Raw genomic sequence first — 14,341 nt, forward strand, 5'->3', positions numbered from 1 at the left:
GAAAGAGCTTCATTTAAAGTAGTGTAACATGATTTTTCCGTAATTATTTCTTCTAATTCCACATCTCTCTTTCTTTCTATGTAATTGCTCTTTAGCAACTCATGATCATAATCTACAATATCTTGTCGATTCTTATTAAATTTGCATATCAATAAAGTCTGAAAACTGTGTCTTTACTTGGACAATGAATAGACAATAACATCAATTATGAGTAAATATTATGACTATATATATAATGAATGATCCTAACCTTAGTTATAGAATGAATATTAACATTTTCCTGCTATTTTGACACTTCGCTTCTTCGATTGGATGCAGATTTCCCGATCATCCACTAGACGGCGCTAAAGATCAACTCAAACTACATTAAAGGGCTATGGGGCTGACTTGCTTCAGCCGTGATTGTTTCTTTATCTTTACAAACCTAATGCCTTTTTCACTTTATGGTACTGTGGCGTAAATTTAATATAGAACTAATGTTCAAAAAGCAATGAAGCCTGTAAATAATTTGCATAACGCAAACCCCAATCTACACATGAGTAAATTGAATTTACAACAAAGCAAGACTAAACAATATACATCTCAGGGCTTTGTTAATTAAACTTTTGCCATACATGTGATTTCAGCAGTCTCTGTATCACACAGACTTATGCCAGGGCTGCGATACACGTGATATACCGCTTCATTACTTTTGCCTGTTCTTTATAGTGTTGACGACAACAAGAGTCGCCTGCAAAAAAAATAATGGAAGAAACAACCTCCCCTGTTATATGATTCTGTCAATGTATGCAGAGCTAATTATAATGTAAGATGGTGTGGGTCGTAAATACCTGATGGATGGTGCTGTGCAGCGGCTGCAGAGAGGAGGGAGCTGATTGTGTGCAGGGGATTTATGTGTAACGTGTGTGTGTGTGTGTGTGGGTGGGTGGGTGGGTGTGTGTGTGTGTGTGTGTGTGTGTTTATGGTGTGTGTGTGTGTGTGTGTGTGTGTGTGTGTGTGTGTGTGTGTGTGTGTGTGTGTGTGTGTGTGTGTGTGTTTATGGTGTGTGTGTGTGTGTGTTTATGGTGTGTGTGTGTGTGTGTGTGTGTGTGTGTGTGTGTGTGTGTGTGTTTATGGTGTGTGTGTGTGTGTGTGTGTGTGTGTGTGTGTGTTTATGGTGTGTGTGTGTGTGTGTGTGTGTGTGTGTGTGTGTTTATGGTGTGTGTGTGTGTGTGTGTGTGTGTGTGTGTGTGTGTGTGTGTGTGTGTGTGTGTGTTTATGGTGTGTGTGTGTTGTGTGTGTGTTTACGGTGTGTGTGTGTTGTGTGTGTTGTGTGTGTGTTTATGGTGTTTGTGTGTGGGTGTTTATGGTGTGTCTGTGTGTGTGTGCGTGTGTGTGTGTTTATGGTGTGTGTGGTATGTGTGTGTTTATGGTGTGTGTGTGTGTTTATGGTGTGTGGTGTGTGTGTGTGTGTGGTTTGTGTGTGGGGTGTGTGTGGTGTGTGTGTTTATGGTGTGTGTGTGTGTGTGTGTGTGTGTGTGTGTGTTTATGGTGTGTGTGTGTGTGTTTATGGTGTGTGTGTTTATGGTGTGTGTGGTGTGTGCGTGTGTATGGTGTGTGTTGTGTGTGTGTGTGTGTGTATATATATATGGTGTGTGTGTCCTGTGCATGTGTGGGGTGTGGTGTGTGTGCGTGTGTGTGGTGTGTGTATATGGTGTGTGTGTCCTGTGCATGTGTGGGTGTGTGGTGTGTGTGTGGTGTGCGTGCGTGTGTGTGGTGTGTGTGTATGGTGTGTGTGTCGTGTGCATGTGTGGGTGTGTGTTGTGTGTGTCTATATGGTGTGTGTATGGTGTGTGTCTATATGGTGTGTCTGCATGTAGTGTGTTGGTGTGTGTATGGTGTGTGTGTGTGTGTGTGTGTATGGTGGTTGTGTGTGTGGTTGTTATGGGTGTCTGTATATGTCTATAATATGAGTGTGTTTTTATTTACTAGTTTGTATATATGTGGGTGTATGTAAGTTGCAATGTGTGTACATTTGTGCGTACATTTGTGCATATAGCTATATATTTATATATGAGTGTATACTCAAAATTATGTGTTCTTTATGTGTGTTATGAGTCTGTATATGTGTATATATGGGTGTGATTTTATTTACTAGCTTGCATATATATGTTTTAGTGTGTATGTATATTGCATTTGTTTATATATGTATACATGTATATACTGTACTTATGTACATGTAATGTGTGCTATATGTGTCATAGGTGTCTGTATATGTCTGAAATGTGTGATTGTTTGTGTATGTGATTTTGTGTGTATGTATGTTGCAATATGTATGTACATTTGTCCATATTTACGCCTAAATTCTATGTGTGATGTACAGTATGTGTTATAAGTGTCTTTGCAATATGTGAGTAATGCTTATTAGCCTCTATATGTATGTATGTTGCAATGTATGTGAGTGTGCAGATCTACATTTATGATAATATACATTTATATGCACACAAACAATAATAACTATGTAGATCTAAATGATATTAGGGCATAATGTAGATTTCCCCTCTCTGTCCGGTGGGTGTCGGCGCTGACCTCTCTATGACTCCTGGACCGGCCCAGGCGCCTTTTGTTCCCCTGAGCTGAGTGCAGCCCTCCACTCCACATAATGCCCCTTGTCTTAATCCTGCCCTGAACTTCTCAGACTGTCTCCTTCCCCTGCCGCTGCCGCTCTTTCTCTTCTTCCTTTGCCTCCAAACAACAGCACAACAGTCTGCTCCATCTGTGCCCTCCATCCCATCCCCACTTATCAGCAGCAGCATTCCTGCTCTATCTCACCAGAATATTTCCTAATCTTCTGTATTTTTTACTATCTGCCTTCCCTCTCACCTCCCACTCCTTGAGTTTTCCTTTCTCCTGGAAGGATATTTAGATAAATAGTTCCCAGTCACTAATGGAAGCTGAAGTCATTTAAACACCTAAGATTGATACCTGATCAAGTGCAAACCTCAGTCCCTGCTCACAGTCTGCACAGTGCTCTGCTGAGCTGTATACTGTCATATGTTATACAGGACTAGAGCCCAAGTTACAAAGGTCTCATTTACTGTCATTACAATCTTTATTACATGGAAATAATGAATTGTCATATTAGTAGTAACAGTATAAGTTATAATGAATAAATATTTATATTTAATATATTTGATTGAAATACTTTTATTATTGTGTGTTTGCTTTCTTCTGGGGGAGACAGGACTTTTCCACATTGTTTTCTTCTGGGGGAGACAGGACTTTCTACATTGCTTTCTTCTGGGGGAGACAAAACTTTCTACATTTCTTTCTTCTGGGGGAGACAGGACTTTCTACATTGCTTTCTTCTGGGGGAGACAAAACTTTCTACATTGCTTTCTTCTGGGGGAGACAAAACTTTCTACATTGCTTTCTTCTGGGGGAGACAGTACTTTCTACATTGCTTTCTTCTGGGGGAGACAGGACTTTTCCACATTGTTTTCTTCTGGGGGAGACAGGACTTTCTACATTGCTTTCTTCTGGGGGAGACAAAACTTTCTACATTGCTTTCTTCTGGGGGAGACTGGACTTTCTACATTGTTTTCTTCTGGGGGAGACAGGACTTTCTACATTACTTTCTTCTGGGGGAGACAAAACTTTCTACATTGCTTTCTTCTGGGGGAGACAGTACTTTCTACATTGCTTTCTTCTGGGGGAGACACGACTTTTTACATTACTTTCTTCTGGGGGAGACAGGACTTTCTACATTGCTTTCTTCTGGGGGAGACAACACTTTCTACATTGCTTTTTTCTGGGGGAGACAGGACTTTCTACATTGTTTTCTTCTGGGGGAGACAGGACTTTCTACATTGCTTTCTTCTGGGGGAGACAAAACTTTCTACATTTCTTTCTTCTGGGGGAGACAGGACTTTCTACATTGCTTTCTTCTGGGGGAGACAGGACTTTTTACATTACTTTCTTCTGGGGGAGACAGGACTTTCTACATTGTTTTCTTCTGGGGGAGACAGGACTTTTCCACATTGTTTTCTTCTGGGGGAGACAGGACTTTCTACATTGCTTTCTTCTGGGGGAGACAAAACTTTCTACATTGTTTTTTTTGGGGGGAGACAGTACTTAAGTTTCTACATTGCTTTCTTCTGGAGGAGACAAAACTTTCTACATTTCTTTCTTCTGGGGGAGACAGGACTTTCTACATTTCTTTCTTCTGGGGGAGACAGGACTTTCTACATTGCTTTCTTCTGGGGGAGACAAAACTTTCTACATTGCTTTCTTCTGGGGGAGACAGGACTTTCTACATTGCTTTCTTCTGGGGGAGACAGGACTTTCTACATTGCTTTCTTCTGGGGGAGACTGGACTTTCTACATTACTTTCTTCTGGGGGAGACTGGACTTTCTACATGTACTGCATCCTTCCCTTCCTTTCCTTTCCCTCCTTAGCAGATGATTAATTACCGTATCCTCAGCCTGTTGTTATGGTCAGTATATTACATCTAAGTGTCAGGGCTGCAACTTTTGACTAAACTGTTTGCCAACTGTAACCACTATGAAGCTTGCTCAAACAGCAAGAGCTACTAGAATCCGATCATCATCACAAGTCCTATCAGGCCCATGAATTGGGGGCTATTAAGACCTGAAAGTTTATGCTCTTGATATTGTAGGTTGCAGCTTTATATTATTTTTATTTTTTCAATAGAAATTATTTAAAAAAATATTTCATATTAACTATATAGTGTAAGGAATGCAGATAATAAGAATAATAATAATAATAGTACTAATAATAATAACAATTATTCTTATTAATATTATATTATCTGCAAAACTTTATAGTTAACGTTAATTTGTTTTTTTTTTTATAAATAATTTCCATAATCCCTATATTAATTTATATTTAGAATAAATCAAAAACCTTCATTTCCTAAAAGCAGAAGTTTGCACTATTATATACTCACCGTTATTAGCGATAGACTCCTTGTTTTGTGGATTTGGGAAATGTTCCTTTTGCAGTACAATTTCCATGATAGATATGGTATAGAAGTGCTGCTGATGGTCAGGATGAATGACATGACTTTACCAGCCCCATAGGTGATAGCTGTCCTGCTGCCCGGCAGTGACCCATAATGGTTCCTCTGAAAGGTGGCTGCTCTGCTGCCCTAACCCTGAAGATAACCTACGCTCCACTCTACCTGGTCATCCCCCAGTCACATCACATTACTCCTCATTAACCCTCTACCTGCTGTGTGTTCCCAGGCAGTGATTGTTTTTGTTTTGTTTTTTTTTCTTAAGATCAGGACTTAGGATATGACACTATTTCTTGAACACCTCGATGACAGCTTCTTCCTTTTCCTAAATAGAAAAGCATCTATAGCTTCAGATCTCTAGGATAAGACCACAGATAAGAATTGCCTGCCTCTCCATCCTGCATCGTGCTCTGTTATCTGCAGACAAGTGACAGCTGAAAATCAATGAGTGTGGGCACATTAGGTGGAGACCTGTGATCATCCTATGATAGATACCCTAAAGAGTTAAATGATACAACTAAAGAAATGAATACATAAGAAATGCAGGAGACCCAGCAGTGGGAATGCAACATTTGGAAACTGCTCTTTACATATGAGATAGATGTAGTTGAGCTGAGTTGTCAGCTGTAGTTGTACTAAGTTGTCAGATGTAGTTGTGCTGAGTTGTCAGATGTAGTTGTGCTGAGTTGTCAGCTGTAGTTGTGCTGAGTTGTCATCTGTAGTTGAGCTGAGTTGTCAGCTGTACTTGAGCTGAGTTGTCAGATGTAGTTGTGCTGAGTTGTCAGATGTAGTTGTGCTGAGTTGTCAGCTGTAGTTGAGCTGAGAGTCAGCTGTAGTTGAGCTGAGTTGTCAGATGTAGTTGTGCTGCTGAGTTGTCAGATGTAGTTGTGCTGCTGAGTTGTCAGCTGTAGTTGAGCTGAGTTGTCAGATGTAGTTGTGCTGAGTTGTCAGATGTAGTTGTGCTGTGTTTGTGATTTGGTGGGTCATCAATGGTAACAATAAACATCCTGAGTTCTATCATCTCACTAATGTATCGCACTCCACAAAAAAGAAGAGCTGAGAGTCCAACTCGGCTCTGCTACATGTGCCCACAGAGCTGCGTGTTCCTGCAGTGTGGGAGCCATCAACCTGTGCTTTGCTTACAGGACTCTTAAATGATGGCTTTTCACAGAGAGAGAAAAGTGAGTTCTCCCCATGGTCAGCGCCCCACACCTCCCGCACATCGCAGCGCCTTGCTGATCGATTATTTGATAATTGATTTTCTGTCTAACCAATCGTCAGCCGTCCCTGCCCCGCCGCCTTTTGATTGGATGAGAGCTTTTCTATTGCTGCCTACTGAGATTTGGGCTGGCTCATTTTTCCCATCTAAAGAGGGGGTTTCTGTGTATCAGCATTCCATACAGTGTCATCATGTATAAAGTTTTTGATTTCCTGCAGGGTTGTGTGTCTACATGTGCTGCAGCCAGAATCAATGTAAAGTCTGCAGAATAAGGTTACAAGAAACACAGATAATAGTTATACCATGGTTTATACTTCTACAGACTCTCAGACATAAGTCTCATGGATTATTCTTCTATTTACACTTATACATTTCACATATACCTCACACTGCATATAGATAACACACTAGCACAATGATCATGGCAAGCTAGACTTACCTCTATATAACATATTACACCTATATACTACTTCTTGTAATGCTCTATTCTTGTGCAGTGCAGTATAGATTGCACTATATATACTGTATCTATGTATATACTACACTATGTATGCATATACCACACTTGCATTATATATTACACTTGTATAATACCCTCAACCTATTGTCTCTTCCCCATCATCCTGTAGAATGTAAGTCTGCAAGGGCAGGGTCCTCGCCCCTCTGTATCAGTCTGTCATTGTTAGTTTGCTTACTGTAAGTGATATCTATAACTCTGTATGTAACCCCTTCTCATGTACAGCACCATGGAATCAATGGTGCTATATAAATAATAATAATAATAAGAAGAAGAAGAATAATATTGCACTTATGTGCTGCACTTTATATATACTATTTATGTTATAGATTACACTTACATACTGCACTATATATGCTATGTACTACACACACTATATATATATATATATATATATATATATATATACCCACGTGTACTCTACATTACAGCTATGGTCTTCACTGTATATATTCCTAGTGTATTATACATCACACCTGTACCTTTTACTTACATGGTGGGACTTTATACATGATGCTTATCACCTGTATTACACTTGTATACTGCAGTTTCCATATTAGACATTTTGTACACTTTACACTTATATCACACAATCTACTTACATCGTGAACTTAGTACATTACACATATAGCTTATATGACACCTTACTTCTATAGACCTATATTTATCTACCGACTATACTACATTGCATTTATGCATGTATTTGCTGCAATATATATATATATATATATATATATATATATATATATATATATATATATATATATATATATATATATATACAATCATTGACGTCCCTTATTGTATGTGCTGCACCTTGTGCATGACACATAATTTATAGGTGACGCATTTATTATATTTCATGCAGGACTCATATACATAGATTGCACTTCATCTATGTATGCATGAAGTATGCTGCCCTTTATACATGGCACAGACGCATTCCATTGGGTCCATACCATACATATATACAATGCACACTGTGTCTGCTGGCTGCCACATAAGTCCATGTTCTAACTTATCCACATTCATTAAGCGAATGCGAGGTACATAATGTCGGTAATAGTTGAATTAATATTTATGTGTCTCATTTCTGTGCATGTGCTGTAAGCATGTGTATTTGCTTCATTAATGTGTTTGTGCTAGCAGTACTGTGCATAATTAATGTGTATGTCCTGTATGTGTATGTGCCTCATTCATATGTACAGATTGTGCTATAGCTATAGTTTTAGTCAAATATAATACTAAACAAACTACTTTAAGCTAGACAATGAAAACCCAGCTGTATGTCGCACTGCCAGCATAGGTACCCCTAGGTGCATATGTTTGCTAGGTCTGCCTGTAATGCACATATATTGAATATATATTTGCAGCTTGCATGCATGTGTTTACTTAATATGCTGCCAGCACACATACATCCTGTACACATATAGGTGCATGCACTGCTGGCCTGTTTGCGGATCTCCATTTTACACTAGATATGTAGAGGAGGTCTGCAAGTGCAGTGATGTGCAGCTGGTGGCTGCTCAGCCTGGATTCACATATGTATAACTTGTATACATGTATTTTCTGCATGTATGGGCTGTCTGTATATATGTGTTCTCTGTTTGTATATATGTAGAGTATACGTTTCCTTAACTGCCTACATATATACAGTATGTCTGTGCTCTTAGGATGACTATGTTTTGTCTGCAAGTGAATTGGTTGTCTACATGTATACGTGTTCTGTAATTGTCTCTGTTGCTTACTGCATGCATATGTATGAACTCTCTGCATGTGTATGTGTCTTGTACACGTATCATGTGCTGTATATACATATGTATTAGGCATTCAGTGAACATATTGCATGCTATATGTAAATATGTATATATGCTGCCTGCATGTATTTGTGCTCTCTGCATACTTATGTGCTGCCTGCATGTATATGTGATAAGTGAATGTATAGGTACTTTGCATGTGTATGTATCCTCTGCATACACTATGTGCTGCCTACATGTATGAGTAGTCTCTTCATATATATGTAATGACTACCTGTAACTGTTATCTGTATACATATGTGGTCGCTATATGTATAAGTAGTTTCTACATGCATATGTGCTGCCTGCATGTACAGTGTATGTAGTCTCTGCATACATATGTGGTGGTTGCATGTATAAGTAGTTTCTGCATAAATATGTGTTGCCTGCATGTATACCTAGTCTCTGCATACCTATGTGCTGATTGCATGTATATTCTGTCTCTACATACATATATGGTGGCCGTATGAACATGTGGTCTCTACGTGCGTATGTGGGGGCTGCATGTATATGTAGTGTCTGCATACATATCTGGTGCTTGCATGTATATGTGGTCTCTGCATAGGTTACATATGTGTTGCTTGCATGTATATATGGTATTTACATACATATGTATTGCCTGCATGTATATGTGGTCTCTGCATACATATTTGTTGCCTACATGAATATGTGGTCTCTGCATACATATGTGTTTCTTGCATGTGTATATGTGGCCTCTGCATACATATGTGTTGCCTGCATGTTTATGTGCTCTCTGAATACATATTTGTTGCTTGCTTGTGTATATGTGGTCTCCGCATACATATGTGTTGCTTGCATGTGTATATGGTCTCTTCATACATATGTGTTGCCTGCATGTATATGTGGTCTCTACATACATGTGTTGCCTGCTTGTATATGTGGTCTCTACATACATATGTGTTGCATACATGTGTATATGGTCTCTACATACATGTGTGTTGCTTACATGTGTATATGGTCTCTACACACATATGTGTTGTCTGCATGCATATGTGGTCTCTACATACATATGTGTTGCCTGCATGTATATGTGTTGCCTGCATGTATATGTGGTCTCTACATACATGTGTTGCCTGCTTGTATATGTGGTCTCTACATACATATGTGTTGCCTACATGTGTATATGGTCTCTACATACATGTGTGTTGCTTGCATGTGTATATGGTCTCTACATACATGTGTGTTGCTTGCATGTGTATATGGTCTCTACATACATATGTGTTGCCTGCATGTATATGTGGTCTCTACATACATATGTGTTGCTTGCATGTGTATATGGTCTCTTCATACATATGTGTTGCCTTTCATGTATATGTGTTGCCTGCATGTATATGTGGTCTCTACATACATATGTGTTGCCTACATGTGTATATGGTCTCTACATACATGTGTGTTGCTTGCATGTGTATATGGTCTCTACATACATGTGTGTTGCTTGCATGTGTATATGGTCTCTACATACATATGTGTTGCCTGCATGTATATGTGGTCTCTACATACATATGTGTTGCCTACATGTGTATATGATCTCTACATACATGTGTGTTGCTTGCATGTGTATATGGTCTCTACATACATATGTGTTGCCGGCATGTATATGTGGTCTCTGCATACATATGTGTTTCTTGCATGTGTATATGGTCTCTACATACACATGTGTTGTCTGCATGTATATGTGGTCTCTACATACATATGTGTTTCTTGCATGTGTATATGGTCTCTACATATATGTTTGTTGCTTGCATGTGTATATGGTCTCTACATACATATGTGTTGCCTGCATGTATATGTGGAATCTACATACATATGTGTTGCTTGCATGTCTATATGGTCTCTACATACATATGTGCTGCCTACTTGTATATGTGGAATCTACAAACGTGTGGTCGCTGCATGTAAATGTTCTCTGCATTCCTATGTGATGACTGCATGTATGTATATGTATATACTCGGCATACATGTGTACTGCCTGCATTTATCATGTACCCAGTGGCCTAGTTCTACATGTGTATGTGCTATCTCCCTATGCTGTTTACCTACACAAACCTCTGCTCATCAAGTCAATGACTGCATAGGAAGTAACAATATCATCTTCCCGAGCTGTTTTCTGGGCAACAATGTAGCAGTGCTGACAGTGACTGTTCCCCAGCAGGCTCGGTGGCAGGCAGCAGATCAGTCACTACTTAAGTAGCGAATATAAAAAGTGCAATGTGGCATCCTAGGCTTGAGACAGAGCGAGGGCATGGCTGCTGCAGCCCTATACTGCCAGGCTGGGGCTGTATGTGTAGTGGGGAGCTGGGAAGAGTTGCTCTTTTTTTAGCTATATTATAGGAGTGTATGTGCTGCTGCTGCTGCTGCTGCTGCTGCTGTCTGGGATGTCCTCCTCCTCCTCCTCCTTCTCCTTCTCCTTCTCCTCCTCCTCCTCCTTCTCCTCCACCCCCCTCTGCACATGAGCTAGTTGATGCAGCCCATTGCATTGTGTAAGACACGACCTGTTATGGCCACCACTACTTCCGGGTTCCAGCATTCTGGTCCAGACCCAGCTCTCCGCCTGTGCAGCACACACACTGGGAGCAGGCGGCAGCAGTGATCGGCAGCAGTGGCGGTGATCGGCGGGACTCACACTCTTCTCTGCTCCCACAGAAGATCCCAGGGAGAAGGAAGGAGCTGCTGCTGTTGCAGACTGCACACCCGGAGAGGAGCCCGAGCCCCCGGCACTCTGCATCTGGACACTCTTTCACCAAGAGATCGCCCATCATTCATTCAGCACCTTGACAAGCGGCGCACCTATGATTGACAGCTCAGGTGGCACACAGCCATCAGACTTTCCCCTGTTTCCTGCCACTTTTAAACTCATTTTAAGGGGAAAAAAAGGAGATTTTTTTTTTGCGTTTGGGAAAGAAAACTCCGAGAGGCTGAATGACTCTTCTGTGTAAACTCTGGAAACTCGGAAGAAGGATTTAATCTCCTGTACATTTCCCTATCTCTCATCATCACTTGGTGGAGTAATTGATTGTCATCCACACTGGCCTTACATAGGATATATCTGAAAGTCAAGTAGCCAGGAGTTAGGAAGGCCGATGGCTCAGAGGGTAGGTACTCATACATCTAATGCAATGGAAACGTGGCTCAGGCTCAGGCTGGGAAAACTTTTTCCATGTGAGAAGAGATGATGTTTTCACTTTTCATTGGAGTGCATGATCCATATTCTATATATATATATATATATATATATATATATATATATATATATATATATATATATGCATATAATGTACAGCATAGTGAGGTATATATACTCCACACGTATACATTATATACTTAGGGGGCATGTGCATGATATATACATTGAAGACATAAGAAAATACAATGGTGTGTGTATGTTCACATATTCAGGGCTTGCACATGTATACAGGCTCTCATATGCATTATTGTGTTCACCTTCTAGTTCTATAGGATGAACACAATACATATGGGTTGTGCACTTATTGTATTCACTACAGTACATACGCAGGGTCTCATGTACTCTTACATGGTAGATTGTATAGGGAAAATATACTTCACATGTGTGCATATTGTGCATACATGTATAAATATTCATATATAATGCAAAATACATATACACGTTGACCATTTCAAATTTTAGGAGTTTTATGTGCCACATAGAACATATACATTGGGACTCATTATAAAAAGTAACTAGATACAATGTATACAGAGAATATAACTTATAGTGTTCTTGAAGCAACATAATACTCTATACTATCTGACCAGAAGACACACACACACACACACAAACACACACACACACACACACACACACACACACACACTCAACACACTTTGCATGTCTCTGCCTACCTGCCTACACAGTTTGCTGTTGATGTAGTTGACAGCAGCAGCCAGTAAACAATGCGAGGTTTCCAAAGTTGTTGGTGCCTATAGAAATGAAAAGTCAGATGTTATCTCTCCTAAAGATCTGTCACTTCAGTGGAGCTGTATCCCAAATAACACAAGTAATCTTAATTGCTGCCACTTCTTGTGAATATATGCACGTAATCAGGATCCTTGCAATAATTAAAAGTCATTAAACTTTTGCATATATGAGTGCAGAGCCATAATGAGCTAACTAGAATAGAAAGCTGCTTTGTTGCTGACACTTAAAGCTTCATCAAGTGTCATCATCAGCGCAGAACCCGAGCTATTTACTAATGTCCACACTCAACGATCATTCCCAGCCATGAGAATGGAAAAAGTGGCCTGTATTAGGCAGAAGTTTTGATAAGAAGGCAACATATAGCTTGTGTGGGTATGGAGAGTCACACACACTGAGGGTCACAGTACTGTAATATATATGTATATATGCTGTCCTATATACATATAGGACATAAAAGATACATATATATACATATTATATATATACTATGAATGTACTATATACATATAGGACATAAAAGATACATATATATATATACATATTATATATATACTATGAATGTACTATAAACATATAGGACATAAAAGATACATACATATATTTATAATATACTATATACATACAGTAGTATAATATATGTATATTGTATATGTATATGCAGCACTATATAGCCACATATATTAAATTACAGATATATTATATTACTGAAATATTCCCACTACTTACATATATTATATTACTGTACTATTACTCACATGCAATTACTCAAGTTAAGCTCAATTTTTGCGTTTTATCACTCACATGCAGGCTATCAACGATGCTTGATATATATATACATATATATATATATAATTAAATATTTTTCAAATATATATTATAGTTAGCTTGTCGTGTCAAAACAGTATAGTAATATATATAGTATATAAAAATGCTACACTACAACACACCACCAGTTATCTATATATATATATATATATATATATATATATATATATATATATATATATATATATATATATATATATATATATATATACTATGCTGGACCATACTATATGACACAACGGCACATTCCCCTTAATTGGCCTCACTGGCATATGTTGGCATATGGTTATTGAATTAGGCAAACGCTTCTCAGCTTCATTTTCAGCTTCACTTCCCAACTGTCACCTAGAAAATTCATTCACTTCTTGTGATTTCCATTGGATTTTCTTAATGTGAAAAATATACATTAAAATAAATGTAATAAAAAGCAAAGATCCTTCAATCAGGGCCAAAGTGTCTGGAAAAAGAAAAAGAGTCATCCAGGGCAGCCACAAGTTTATTCTCTATAGAGAGGATGAGGAGGAGGATGATGGTGGAGAGATCTGGAGGCCTCATCTGATGCCCTTTACTACCCTTGTCTGATCGTGTCTTTCTATCTGTCATACAGTACGACGACTTGCCCCATTACGGTGGGATGGATGGAGTAGGGATCCCCAGTACCATGTATGGGGACCCCCATGCTGCTAGGTCCATGCAGCCTGTTCATCACATGAATCACGGTCCTCCTCTGCACTCCCACCAGTACCCGCATACTGCCCACACCAACGCAATGCCCCCCAGCATGGGCTCCTCAGTCAATGACGCCCTCAAGAGAGATAAAGATTCCATCTATGGGTACGTACAGCTCCCGGCTCTGCTATGTATAATATTTACCCCAATAGTACCCCTCCAACCTGGGCACTGCTCATGTCATGTGTGTTCTGATCGATCAACAGCCATGGCTTCAACTTAAAATAGAAAGTTTTGAGCTGATCCAATGTAGTCCATAATAATGAATGTGTATTAAAA

At 39.3% G+C, this 14,341-nt stretch overlaps 1 protein-coding gene across 4 annotated transcripts in view; it reads left to right on the forward strand.

Annotated features, from left to right (window-relative positions):
• Window positions 1-11,016: 11,016 nt before the first annotated feature.
• The window catches only part of MEIS1 (Meis homeobox 1), a 197,586-nt gene continuing 194,261 nt past the window's right edge, over window positions 11,017-14,341 (forward strand). For 3 of the 4 annotated variants that reach the window (XM_077282529.1, XM_077282530.1, XM_077282531.1), the window contains exons 1-2: window positions 11,050-11,663; window positions 13,941-14,167. In XM_077282529.1, coding sequence (XP_077138644.1) covers window positions 11,652-11,663; window positions 13,941-14,167 — 239 coding nt within the window. In that variant the 5' untranslated portion in view covers window positions 11,050-11,651. Of the gene's footprint in view, window positions 11,664-13,940; window positions 14,168-14,341 lie in introns of all 4 variants that reach the window. The other variant, XM_077282533.1, reaches the window with a different exon arrangement.

This window comes from Ranitomeya variabilis, chromosome 2, assembly GCF_051348905.1.
Source record: "Ranitomeya variabilis isolate aRanVar5 chromosome 2, aRanVar5.hap1, whole genome shotgun sequence".
NCBI classification, from domain to species: Eukaryota; Metazoa; Chordata; class Amphibia; order Anura; family Dendrobatidae; genus Ranitomeya; species Ranitomeya variabilis.